The sequence below is a fragment of the Canis lupus genome, chromosome 14, assembly GCF_048164855.1.
Source record: "Canis lupus baileyi chromosome 14, mCanLup2.hap1, whole genome shotgun sequence".
Classification (NCBI taxonomy): Eukaryota; Metazoa; Chordata; class Mammalia; order Carnivora; family Canidae; genus Canis; species Canis lupus.
The window spans coordinates 35,418,690-35,432,719 of NC_132851.1; the positions used below are offsets into that span (position 1 = coordinate 35,418,690).

At 46.9% G+C, this 14,030-nt stretch overlaps 1 protein-coding gene across 2 annotated transcripts in view; it reads right to left on the reverse strand.

The window, feature by feature from the left end:
* Positions 1-14,030, reverse strand: part of FAM135B (family with sequence similarity 135 member B) — a 182,595-nt gene that overhangs the window by 88,132 nt on the left and 80,433 nt on the right. For both annotated transcript variants that reach the window (XM_072774619.1, XM_072774618.1), the window contains exons 3-4: positions 11,342-11,481; positions 3,246-3,316 (exon numbers count right to left, since the gene is read on the reverse strand). In XM_072774619.1, the coding sequence (XP_072630720.1) occupies positions 3,246-3,316; positions 11,342-11,481 (211 nt within the window). The remainder of the gene's footprint in view (positions 1-3,245; positions 3,317-11,341; positions 11,482-14,030) is intronic.

The window sequence follows — 14,030 nt, forward strand, 5'->3', positions numbered from 1 at the left end:
TTCTAAGGGGTGGCATGGACTAAAATCGAGGGCAAGCGAGGGAAGGCACACCAAAAGGACTTGTTCCTTAAATAAAGAAGAATTTCCTCATAGGCAGAACTGTCCAGGGATGGAATGGGATCAGATGGCAAGGAGGGAGCTACCTGTGTCCGTGGAGGAGTACGCTCATGGGCCTGTACCACATAGCAGGTGCAGGTGTAAGGGTAGACTAGAGCAGGGTGATGTTGACTTTGGGGATAAGATAATGCTTTGTTGGGGAAGGAGTGCTGTCCTGTGTGCTGCAGGATGTTCATCGGCATCCAGAGAATCCACCCATTACAGGCGAGTAGCACCACCCCCAGTGTAACAATCAAAAATGTCTCCAGATGTGGCTAAATGTCCCTGGGGCATAGAATCGCCCTACCCACAGTGAGGACCACTGGAGGAGATGGGTGTCAAGGGGTCTCCCCAATCCCTAATATTCCACACCACACTTCTCTAGTTTGGTCTCTGGCCTGCATGGTTTTAAAGAAGCCATCTGTGTTGGGCATGTTTCAAAGCCTTATGTCTGTCCCCAGGATGGGCTACAGACGCTGTATCATCCTTAAACCCAATTTATGAAAATGAAAAAATATGGCATTATGAACTCTTCCGCAGCCTCTGGCTTCCTGCTCCTCTTAGCTAATCTTCTCCTCCATGAAGCCCCCCTGCTCTGATTGTTATTAAGCACTCTGCATTACAGCGAGGAAGGGACACAGGGGAGCCTGGCCCCATGTGCATTTAGGAAGCCACAGAGAGGAAGAAGGCATTGATTTGGCAGGCCGCACACTTGAGATTTTGTCTCTGTTAATCTTCATAACAGACCTCAGAGGCATGATTGTATAACAATGTCCATTTTATAAATGAGGCTGCTAAGATGTTCAGGGACCTGACCAGCATCTCATGGCTGATGAGCACAGAGCCTGCACTGCTGATTTTCATACACGTTGGGCCTATCTCTGTCGACTACTGTTTTGATGGCAAGATAGTCTCATCTTCTGGGTCTACCATGACTACCATTCAGCCTGCCTGGTGGAATGGATGGCAAAGGACTTCAAGGCTGACTTGCAGAGTTCTCTGATGCCTTAGAAACGTCCACCATGGAGTAATGGATGAATGTCTCCGAAGGAAGCAGGCAGAGGAAGGTAAGGCAGGGTGGGTTAATGAAGTGGGTGAATGATAGGAGTCGCAGATGGTGGAGGGGGCATATGAGACCAGACAGAGGGGCTTCACTTCTGATTTTATAGGTTAGGAAGAAAGCCAGCCTCCTACAGGGGCTGAGTTCAATATGGCGCTAGAACAGCAAATCCTGGGAATGGTATGAGGAAAATGAGATTTTCCAAGCATCTACCATCTCACAAAGGAGTAAACAGCAAGGATGAGGGAAGCAGGTGGCCAGAGGGGCTTGGGTCCAGACAAAAATGAGGAATCTGTGATATTGAGCCCAGACACCATGGCAAGACCATGGACAGATACTTTGACTGCCCAGAGTCTAGACATGACCATCTGCACATCAGCAGATGCCCATTCTTAATGTGCAGACACATCAGGTCATGGGCAACTCAGAGAATCCCATCTGATTCTATTCCTCGTGTCATGGAAACTCCCATAACAATCAGACACATCTTGGGGATGAGACAGCCCTTGAGGAAAGGGAGAAAGTTCCAATAGGGAGTCTGGACTTGGAAGGGATTGAGGGATTGTCTTGCCAACATAAGACCACCTGGCCAACTGGTTCTCCATTCTCCATAGTAGAACGTGAAGCAACTGCTGAAGAAGTACAGACACCAGAAGTGCAAATTAATTTGTGGAGAGTGGTCGAAACAGTTCTCTGAGATTCTAACAGCACAGAGGAAAAAGGAGTGTCTTCCCCATAACTGTAAGCCTAATGAAAGAGATCTTTGAATGGGCTTGTCCTGTGTCCCCTAGAATCAGGGGAACATAGGTCCTTGTACCTGACTCATCCTGTAGAAGTCCTCAGGAGAGAAGCTGAGGGTGGCTGCAATGACCAAAGGAAGAGTGAAGAAGACTGCAGGGGGAAGGGAGGCCTCATCAGTGAAGGATTCAAGTGCCTTTGTTCATTTCCCAAGGATCAGATATGGGTTCTTTGGAGAAGAATATGCCAGAAGAGCTTCCTGCAAGGGGTGAATGAACCAGCCGTAGGAGGCATCACTATATCAAAGCACTGCAGGATTGGAGAGGGGGTAGTGAGGGAGCTTGCCTAATTTATGGATAGATCCCCACACAATGTATAGGGATACCCCAAGAGCAAAGAACCTAGCAATTCAGCCTCTACTATATGGAAAGTCCTGCTTGCTAAGGAACCTATCCCACATGAACCTTGCCCTCTGCAATCTCCTTCCTCCTTACCGCACCTGACCCTGCAAGATCCACACACCTGGGCAGAGACGGGGCCAGGAGCAAATATGAAGCCACCCACCGTGCTGTCCCAACCACCACACTGCCCCTGGCCTGGGGGCTTCCAGATCCGAGCAAGCCCAGAGCTTGCTCAGGGTGGTGGTAGAAACAGGAAGGGAAGGGAGCAAGGAAGAGGTCATAAACTGGATGAGAGGTTGCAGTTTTGGAAATATCCTCGAATAGACTTATAATCCTTGAAACAGGGCCTAGTTATCTCTGACCTGATAGAACCTGCGGCTGACAGCTCACCCAGAGTAGGAGGAGGCGGAGGCCCCAGAACAGGATGAGAGGAAGCAGTTATGGGGAAGAAGAGTGCCTGTCTCCTGCCTGTTTAATCAGCAGGTTACAAAATAAATGGGTTTTCCTTTTTCAGAGAGTCGAAACACAATAGCAGGCATTTAGTACAAAGATGCAGAATCTTGGCCAAACCTCCTGTGATTCAGAAGGAGCCTTGAGACTTACCACCTCACAGGGTCATTAATTTAAAGACCGAATTAATGCTGCACTGAAAATGAATGGAGGTGTCAGGCATGAGAAGGTGCTAGATAATTAGGGTAAGCAGGCAGGTGTTTTCTGTGCGCGCAGCACTTGGGCCATCTGCCTAAAATGCGTGCAGTCTGAAATGACCACGTAGACACTCCCAGCCCCGTGGCGGGGTGGGCTGTGGCAGTGGAGGGCACTGCAGTGTCTCAGGAACTGGGTTTCTGAGAGATGTTTTGGGGTTCATGGCCACGAGGTGCCCCAGGGGTAGAGTAGGGTTGGAGGAAGGAATCCATACCACCACGATTCAGAGATTTCGGGACACTCACTGTTGTTCACTGTCTGTGAAGTGCAGATCCACCTTGAGCTGAAAATCAACTTCACTTAACGCCTCTTCCACCTGCAAGAGAAACAAAGCGCAAGAGATTGAAGAGTCAAATCTGGCCCAAATGAGAAATGCAGCTGACCTATTTCTCAAAGTTTAGGAAAAGAATATCGCCACAAAGTTGACATCATTTATTCGTCAAGCAGAATTCCCATGCATGTTCTCTGGAATTCTGGTTGAAGGGCCTGTGAGTACTTCCAGGAAAACAGGAGGGGATTTATGTGGTCACACATGGAGAAAAAGCCAATTTGAAAAAAAAAAAAAAGTTAAACAAGTTTGCTGTATCACAGGACTTTTGAGAACCTTCTCTCCCCAAAACAGCTTTGATCTGGGATCCTTTTAGGCGGGATGGGAGGGTTCCATGGCACCTGCTCTGGGAAGGGCTGGGGGAGCTGTGAACTCGTTCAGAGGAAACCCCATTTGGCTAGTGATGGGATGATGTGAGAGGTGACATCGTCTCTGCCCTCGGGCACGCCCGCCTGGTGGGCCCTACTGTCCGGGTGTCCAGAGGAGGTTGCGATGCTCAGGAGTGAAGTTACTCTGCAAGGTGGCTCATCTTCCTAAGACGGCAGATCTTTCATTGTTGTCTTGAGGTCCCTTACATTCAACCATTTACACCTTGAGACACTTTGGCATGTCCTGTCCTATCCACAGCTGCTTTCATTCTTGACTTTCCATTTTTCACCAATTGGCAAAGGAATCTATTTGTTTTAACTGCCAGCTTCCAACATGCATCTATTCTTTTTTTTTTTTTTTTTTTAGGATTTTATCTATTTATTCATGACACAGAGAGAGAGTGGTAGAGACACAGGCAGAGGGAGAAGTAGGCTCCTTGCAGGGAGCCTGATACGGGACTCAGTCGCAGGACTGGATTCATGCCCTAAGCTGAAGGCAGGCTCTCAACCACTGAGGCACCCAGGCATCCCTCCCACAAGTGTCTAAAAGATGGCACCCCTCATTCTTCTTTTCCACACTGGACACCATCCCCCCATCTCCAGGGAGGTTGCTTGCCGAATACTGGGTCCCACCGCTGCCCCAGCTCCGCAGAGAAACCCAGGTCAACACAGCGCACCTGGGCCAGGACTCGGGCTCCTCCCTATGCTCGAGCTGGCCCGAGCCCTCCTCTCTCCCCTGCAACACAAACCCCTGGTTTCTAATTTCTATCTCAGCATTCAATGCTTTCTGTTACAATGGCTTCAGGTTCCTAACCTGCAAGCCTGTGAGCCAAATTATATCTGCAGATACATTTTGTTCAGTCCACACAGAGCTGCAAGTTGCAACTCGCAAATTGCAAACATTAAAAAATCAGGCAACTTCACATTTCTATTGCAAGTTTCCAGCTTCTATTAAATAAAAAAAATCCCTGGATCTGGCAATGCAGGGCTGGCATCTGGAAGTTTCCTTTGGATCAGGCTCACGGTGCTCATTGACAATCCTCATCTGGCCTGTGGCTAAACCCCCTTGGCCATTTTCTTGCCTCATGTCCACAGTAATCAGTCACCATTAAGGGAGAGTAGTCTTAATTTATTCTGGATCTCCAGCTCCAGGAATAGAGCCTGCCACATAGAAAGTATTAATGTATCCTGAGGAATAAATAAAGCTCTTCTCCACCCCCATTCCTCTCAGTTTTTGTTTCTTTGCAAAATGTCCTCATCCCACAGCGGTGGAAATCTCTTACCCAAAGGCATCTCTGGAAACGTGTTCCTGGTTAAGCATAACTCAGGCAGAGACATATGGGTGGAATTTATCTTTAGGTCCCCAGGGTTTTAAAATTTGTTCAAAAGAAAAAAAAGCATTTAAAAGTTAACATTTTGCTGGATCCAAGTGCTATGAATAACTTCCGCTTCTAGCTTTGTTTTGCATAATCACAAACCTTGCTTCGTACACACAACCCAAGCAACTGAGCCTCTTGCCACCCGTTCCTAGGAAGTGAGACTGGCAAAGTTAGCCCGCCTAAGCATCTCCTGAGCATGCTGGCTAGCAAAAATCCACTGTAAGTTCCAGTTTTAAACTTGCTGCAATTCCTTTGGAACTAGGAGAGGAATCCCGGGCCAGGACGAGCTGGGGCTAGATTGAGCCTGGCTATGACTTTACTGATGTCTCAATAATTGAATTCCAAGATGCTTCAGAATGACGTCACTGGCTTCTCTAACCATTGAGTTCACCATTGGCTGTTGGCTGCCTTCCCCTCCCTCCAAACACACATGTACACACACACACACACACACACACACTTGCACATCGATTCATGCAGAAGAGTGCACACACATGCACACATTTGCACATGCACATATGCACACACACTTGTACACATGTATTTCCACTGCTCTGTCCTACTTGGCTAAAGACATCACTTCCCTTTAAGAGTCAACGTTTAGCACCAGGAAGGCTTTTGGGGTAGCTCTGGACATAGTGGCTAGTATTTGCAGAGGAGTTCCTATGTCACAGTCCACTACCCATACTGTTACTCAATGTGAATAAAACTATGGATTCAAAAATATTGTCCCCATTCACAAGTGAGGACACTGAGGCTCAGGGTAGTAGGGAATTCCCAATTCAACTTCCCCACGGTGAAGTGATGAATGAGTCCCACGGTCCAGATTTGGTCAAGGGTCTGTCCACTGCTCTGGCCTATTTTGATGGTCTCATCTGTGTTGTTGGGTTGTGTGTTCTCTCCTGGTTGGTTTTGACACCCCTCATCATGGTGACTCTCACATCTTCCCCTCTGTTCTTAGCTTCTCTCTTGAGCTGCATCACAGCTGGGCGGGAAAGAAGGCGCTAAGATACATGAGTGCCATTCTTGGTGGCATATCTGGGAGCTAAGATACATGGGTGCCATTCTTGGTTCTACCCTGGGCCAATCAATCTCTCTAACTTGATTTTCTCATCTGCCAAATGAGGGTGAAATGTTACTCTTCCTCCTTAGACAGCACTGCTATTGTGAGACCAAGAAAATGCACACCATGGGCTGAACATAGCGTATGAACAAAGATCATTCTCAACAAATATCAATTATTGTTATTATTTCTAAATTACTGAGGGCCTGGCTCCCCCCCTGCACTGACTCCACACCGGAGGCCCGAATACTGCTTGTAAACACAGGCGTCATGCTCAGATTGCCTGGGATCAAATCTCAGCTCTCCCACTTCCGAGCGGAATGACTTTGCACAAATTACTTCCTTTCTCCACATCTCTGTATCCTCATCTGTAAAACAGTCACAGTAAAACACATCGCAGTACTGTAGCAATGATTCAAGATCTTCCAAGAAAGCACTCGACACAACGCCTGCCACACAACACACACCTAATAAATACAAGGTTCTATTCCTGTTACTATCCTGAGGATGTTAATATGACTCAATCTGAATTCCTATCACTTCCCAAAGGAAACGCCTCTTCTCCTAACTACCCAGGGCTGTCAATGGACCCCAAGCCCATTTCATGGCCAAACCATACAGTCAACTCCCACTGAACTTTCTTGACTACAGGATGTGCTGCATCCCTCTGCTTAACCTAAGTCCCAGTCTATGGGCTGTCCTCCCAACGGAACAGAGTTCACTCTTTCCACCCGTGCCCACTGTTGCTGCCTCTGCACTGGTGCTCACCAGCATTCGCATGGGCCACAGCACTGCCTCCATGCCCTGGGGCTTTGGGCTCCACATTCTATATTTCCACCAGATGGACTTTTTGGAATTCTAGCTCTCCTCCCCCTGACTCCCAAGGGCGCCTCCTGCTTGCAGAACAGGTAAACATATGGTGTTCAGCAGAGCACGCATGGTGCTCCAAGATGTGTCTTTAACTCTCCTGTCCAGCCACACACCTGTGCCACCTCTTACCCCACTGGAAATGACCCTCTCCTCCCCAGATCTGCCATCTACTTCGCTGCATTTCCCTGCGCTCAACACGCTACCCTTGGTTTCGAAAGCTCTTCACAGCCTCCTGCGGAAATTCCACTCATTCTGTACAAATTCAAAATTCTTTATATCAACTCCCTGTCCCCTCTGCCTGACTCACTAGGTCTGGGATGGCTTGAGTAGCTGCATTTTGAACAAGTACTGTGGGGGTTCTGTGGTGTGAGTACAGTACGGAATCCCATGTTGAGATGCTTTTCATTTTTAAGCTTATAAAAAATGCAACCTTGTTGATAAACGCTTTTTGATATAATCTGTTCCTTGTCCTCCTCAAGGCACAAAGCATTTTGCTGTTAGTATTTGTCCTTTTTGCCTTGGCTGCTGGGAAGCTGAGGGCTGGATGTGTTGGCTGCCATTAGCAACGTTTAGCGCCATGTTTGCATATTTTGGTCTATGACATTCATCCCAGGCTTCCAGGCATTTCTGCCCCCTTTTTGTATTTTTCCTCTACTCTGGCTCACTCTGCTGTTGTTGTTATTGTTTTTTTTTTCTTTTACTATTCCATGCATTTTGTCAGCCTTCCCAAATCCTCTGAGTGATTGCAGAGTGTATATAAATAAAATAGTCATCCCACTTCTACACTCACTCTTGGCAACTATCATGAAAACATCCATCTTATGCCTTAAGCAGCAATGGCTTCTGTCCATGGTCCTGTCCTGCACTGACCCGTGCTCTCACGGTGCGGGCAAAATCTTCATATCTGCATTTCCCAAAGCTCGTGCAATAGTGTGCTTGATGAGAAGCCATTACATAAGTGTCTACTGTTCACAATGACGGGCTGTGCGCACCCAGGAACATGAACTCTGGCCAAGTGGCTATTGGAAGTGCTTTGGCTGCCAAACACAGACAGATATTCCCTGGAAAAGAGCTAATGTATCCATTCTTGATATACAATGTTTATGGACATATCTAACTTTAATTGTCACTGATATGGATATAATGATTAACTGCAGCATTGTTTGCTGCTGTATGGATTACCTCAACATGATAATAAATTATTAGTTTATAGAGATGAATGACTTGGCATAAGAAGGAAGCAATATGTACGGTCACATGGACTCCCTGTTCAATCTCAAAACCAAGGCTTGTTACAACCTCACGCGAGCTAAACTTGGGTGTTGGGAAAGTTTACCAACTGCAGGGGCAGGAGCAAGTGCTGGAATTCAGATGGAAGATGACCAAGACACCTGAGCAATGTCCAAACCCAGCCTCCCAACATGACTGCTGACTGGAACGGCTTTGAGGTTAACGTGCCAAAGGATGATGGCCCTTGAGAGATAAAGTGATGTTCTCTTGCCAGAATCTGGGCAAGCCAAGTGTGAGTGCACAGCCTAATTTGGAGTTCCTTAACAACTCAAAACAACCTCAGGGATCTCTTCCTAAACTGGGTTTGGGAAGGGAGCAGATGATCCACTCGGAATGAAGAATTCATTCATCCCAGGAAAGGGATGATTCACAATGGTGTGGGGAGGATTTATGGAAAACCAGAGAGGATGGCCAGTGTGGCAGGGCTGGTCAGCAGGACATCTGTGCTACCCTGCACCAGGAGAAGCAGGCCGAGGGAGTGGTTATCAGAACTGGAGAGAAAGCTACATGAAGTGAGCCCCTTGCCTTAAGCTGAGATGTTGGCTAAATGTTTAACATCTGGCTCTCAGAAGGAAAATTTAAAACCTTAATTTGCAGTATTGCCAATTCCTCTGGTGCAAATGGTGCAAATATTCCCAACAGCATTGATTTCCAGCCACCCATGTGATATCCTTGAATGAGGAGCTAGAAAGAGACGTGTACCTTTGGCTCTCACAAGCTAGCCTAAGCAGGCTCCAGCACATGGGACAGGCAGCCCTCTCTGAGCCAGCATGGAAGGAGTCTCTGGCCACACTCTCCTCTCTTCCTCCAATCACCACCAGGCCTCTCACACTCTGAGCCCAAACAGAAACCAGAAGGTAAGGATGCAATTCGCTCTGGCATCCAAAGCAGGTGGGAAAGGCAGAGAGGGGTGATGCGCCAGCTGTCAGAAGACAGCCAGCGCAGCTAACAGGAGCTGGTCTGGGTCTCTTTGATTGCAGTTACAGATCAAGTGTTCATAGTCACCGTGATGGCACTGGGGAGCCGGGGCTCAGGGTAACTGAAGGGTAACAGGGCACACTGGGGATATCCATTTCTGTTTGGAAAGAAGGTGGTTACAAAGCCCCTAAAAGGAGGGCTTCCAAATTCAGCTGTTCATTCACCAACTAAGTCCCATCTGCCCACACCCATAGGGTGTCATACATGGAGTCCCATGGCAGGCACTGGTGTTGCAAAGACAGAGGAAACTCCAGCCCTGAGAAGCCCATAGACTGAAGGGGGGTGGGGAACAAAATCTAAGACAAACATCATGCCCTTCCACCTTTCTGGCAAAATCAATGGCTCCCTGTAACCCAAGAATAAGCTCTGCCTTCCCTCCCGGGTCCCATAACACCAAGTCTGGCCCCATCTACCTCTATAACTTCACCTCCTGCTCCTTCCCTCCACTCACTGTGCTAGTCACCTTGGCTTTATCATTTCTGCTGGGACACATCACCTCATTCCCACCTCACAGCCTTCATCTTTGCTGCCCTCCTCCAGGGACGCATCCTCCTGAGCTCCTGGCATGCCTGAATCCTCGGCACCAGGGTCTCAGCTTAATGTTGACTTCTCAGGGAGGCCTCCCCTGTCTATTCCCCTCCAGGGAAAAATCTCCAGCTTGTGTGAATGTTGTATAGGAGCTTTTCTCTGGACAATGGTGAAGCAGCAAAAGTCTTGCAGAGGGGACCTACCGTGAATTCTCTTCTACTTTGGGTCCAGTGTAGACTCACAGGACCTCCAACAGGGGTGCCAATTCCCACTCTTATGGCCTTTTTGGGTGCTTCTTATAGATGAGTACATGGAGCATGTAACAGTGGGAGACTCAGTGATAGGATATACTTGATTTATTTTTTTGACTACATTGAAATGTATTGGTTTAATGGTAAAATATAAGCCCCACGACACCAGGGCTATTTTCTTGGTCACTATTCTATCTTTGGCCCCTAGCAGGTGGTAGTTGGCACTCAATAAATCGTGGATGGATGGATTAGTGAATGAATGAAGAACAAGTGACAGGTTTTCACCTCCAGCCACACAGTGGAACCTGGTCACCACCTAGACCATAAAAGATGTGGATGGAAAGCCGTGAGGCATGAGAGGAGGAAGGTAATGCCTGGTCCTGCAGGAACCATTCCACACACCACTTAGGGAATGTGAGTGGGGGACATGCCTCTAATCAGACTTTCTTGAAATGGGAATACATTTCCACATGTTTAAAGGTATTCTAGGAGGAAATGAGCAGCTGGGATGTGGCAGTGGAGATCGGAGGTAGGACTGGGGAGCCGAGAGCCATGCCTTAGACCTCAGATACTCCTTTGAGATGTGCTAATCTGAGGAATAGAGAATTTTCTATCAAGTCACCAATAAATGGAATGAGATTCCCAAAGTCTATGGGCTTTTCCTCATGCTGACCCCCTGCATGGGGCATGGGGCATGGGGCATTCTTTCTACACCTCTTAGTCTGAGGAACTCACAGGTTGTGCTTCTCAAAGCTGGTTCCTTGGTAGAACCATCGATGCCTCCCACAGAGCTCATTGCTCCATCCTTGGGGCCCTTTATTTATATACACAGCCAGCCTTGTGCATGTCACCCACCAGGGTGGTGGTTCCTATACTTGTTTTCCTCCTAAATTCCCCATCCCTGGAGGGTAGAGTTCCTGCTGCCTTCTGCAGCTTTGTCCCTCAGTCAAGGGTCCAAACAGAGCCCTGCAGAAAGCAGATACTCAGTAGGTGTCCACTGACTGGCTCCTTGACAGAGTGCAAGAACAGATGAACAAACAGGCCCATACACCATGAATAAAAGCATCAGTAAGCTAATTAAGGGAAACTGCTTGGAATATGTCAGGAGGAAGCATATGAATGAAATAATAAGTACAAAAATGAATAAATAAGTAAGTGCAGGAATTCTCTAAAGTCATGGATCCCTGTTGGACTTTAGAGCAAATCTATGGTGTCTCCTTCACTTACCATTTACCTCACAGTGGACACAGATGTACCTGTGGCTGGCGGCAGATGCCATGACTTACCCTTTCTCCATCTAAGAGCAAATGAGCTCGGAAGATCACAGCGTCATTTATGGGAACCTCTTCATTCCTGTATAAGATCTGAAAGACCCGGCTGTGCACGACGTTCTCATGGGCGCAGGCTGAGTGCAGGCTGCTGCTGTCTGAAAAACAAGAACCAGCGGGAGCCCATGAGCTCCAGTCCTGTCCTGTCCCTCCAGCCTGCTCAGGTGCCACTCCGGCTCAAGGAAAGGAATGGCCCCCAATTACAGTATGGTGTCCAAAGATTAAAACCATTGAAGGATGACATCCCAACCTATAAAGACTCCTGTTGAGTGAACTAGGCTGGCATCTCAGAAGAACCTTACCAATCCCTCACAAACTGTATGATCTGGTCATGTGGCACTCCTTGGCTGAAAATTAATGCCTGCTAAATCTCTCACCTACTCACATGTTCCCCTACACTCTGAGGTCTTCCATAATACTCCTCTCCTGAAGTCAGGGAGAAAGAGGAGAACAGAGAAATACGGAAACTTCTTTTCCTTCTCCAAGGACTTCCTAGTACCTAGAGAGTCTCTCTCCTGAAAATGTTGTTTATACCTCAGGTACCATATGGAGAACACTCTATCTTGAGTTTTAGGTAAGTGAATTCTAATTGTATTAGACATCAGGTTTTTAAAGGAACTTGTTCGACTCTTTGTCTTCCAAAGCATTCTAAATATACCCTAGTCCCTAAACACTGTCTGCAAGTTGAGTTCAACTTCAGGAAGACACATCTATCCTATGATGACAAGAGACTTGGCTGCATCCACTGAGCAGAGTTATGGAAAGCGAACTGAATTTCTCAGAACCACTTAACACATAAACTGCACACTAGGGAAAATAGAAAAAAATAATCTAAAATAAATAATGCTAATATTTATATAATATAAGGCAATGATTACTTACTCATAAAATGACCAGCCGTGTGGTACTTTACAGCTTCTAACATGCTTTCCTGTATGTTACCTAATTCCTTGATCCTTGTAGGAAATTGCTAGGGAAGATTTTATTTCAGATGAAGGCTCAGAGGAAAAGATGCGGGACTCTTGGTATTTGCTATGCAACAAGTCATTGTGTGGATACATCCTCGCATCTATCTATTTAGCAACCAAGAAGTCTCAAGTGAATGAATAAAATGCACCCACCTCCTAGCAAAAGGTAAGTCCTCTGTAACTCACTACAGAAAGAATGAAATAGCATGTTTGCAAAGAAAGCCCAAAAAATATTAGGAAAAATCAGTGCAACCAACAAAGAAATGCCGCAGCTTAAATGCCTCATGCGTTGGCCTCAGATGGCTTGAAGAATCCCTTGGAAACAGGAACAAAGGGTCACTCTTACCCTCCCCCTCCCAGTGCAGAGTGACACCCAAGTCAACACCTGCCTTGTAGCTTCAGAGGACAGAACACAAATGTGTAAAATTCCAGGTCATTGCCAAGGCTGCTCAGATGTTCCTGCTCTAATTTGCACTTCGTCATGAAGGAAATGGAATTACCAGGCTAATGCAGACCTATTTAGACCCACTGGATTCAAATTGATGTGGCTTTTAAATAGAAGTGATCCTTGTGTGCAAATGCCCTTCTGTTTTTATTTGCTGCACCAGCCCTTTCTCTATCACTGTCAAGGTCTAGTTGATCTATCAGCCAGCCCGACACTGTGGCAGAGGATGGATGGGGTAAAGACTCTGAAGGTCAGAGCAGCACTGAGCCGTCTAGTACCAGGAGGGACAGCCAGCAAAACAGTTCAATCACCAGCCTTTCTGGGCAAGTGACATCACCCCTTGTAACCACAGCTTTCCACGTGAAAAATGGTCATATCCACCCTGACCTCCTGGGATCCATATAGATACAAAGAGCATAAAATAAATTAAGATCCTAATACCAGGCACATACTGGATGTGCAATATGCAGTAGGAAGACTATTTAATTGTGCTTAGAAAAAGGTCTAAGTGCTCTCTGTTGAATACAGTTCCACTGACCACATTTTTTTATAAGATTTTTAGAATTTATTTTAGAGAGAGAGAGCGTGTGTGCATCAGTGGGGGTCAGGAGGAAGGGACAGAGAAAGAGAGAGAATTTCAAACAGACTCTCTGCTGACCACGGAGCCTGATGTGGGGATTGATCTTACAACTCTGAGATTATGAGTATGATGTTTAACCAACCCAGGCATTGCCTGTTGGCCACATTTCTATGGGAGATTAAACTCCTCTGACTTTGAGCATATTGACAAACTAGACCACAGGACTCCATGGCATTTGAAGATCACTAAATCCCAAAGTACCCCATTAGGCCCAGGATGATGCATTTCTTATGCCTTATGGGACTTTCTGTGTCATTTTCTTATCGCTGTTAAGGAGGGCATAAAACAGGTGTCTACTAACAAAGGAAGGCTCACTGATCACAGATACCCTCTGGGATCGTGGGCATCACTGAGACAGTGCCTGCCTGCTTTGTTACCACTCAGCTTCTTCCCCCAACAATGACAGTGCACACTCTGATACCTTGCCCATTATCTTGGCTCTCTCTTTCTGACATTCTGAAGGAAATGTGACTTTCATCTTCTTGGCGAGGCCTCTTCCTGGAATTTCTAGTACTGGCTCTCCAGCTCATTTTATAGAGTTCTCGTTTGCAAACAGAAAACACTTGTTGCAGCTCACCCGCCTTTTGTGCACCA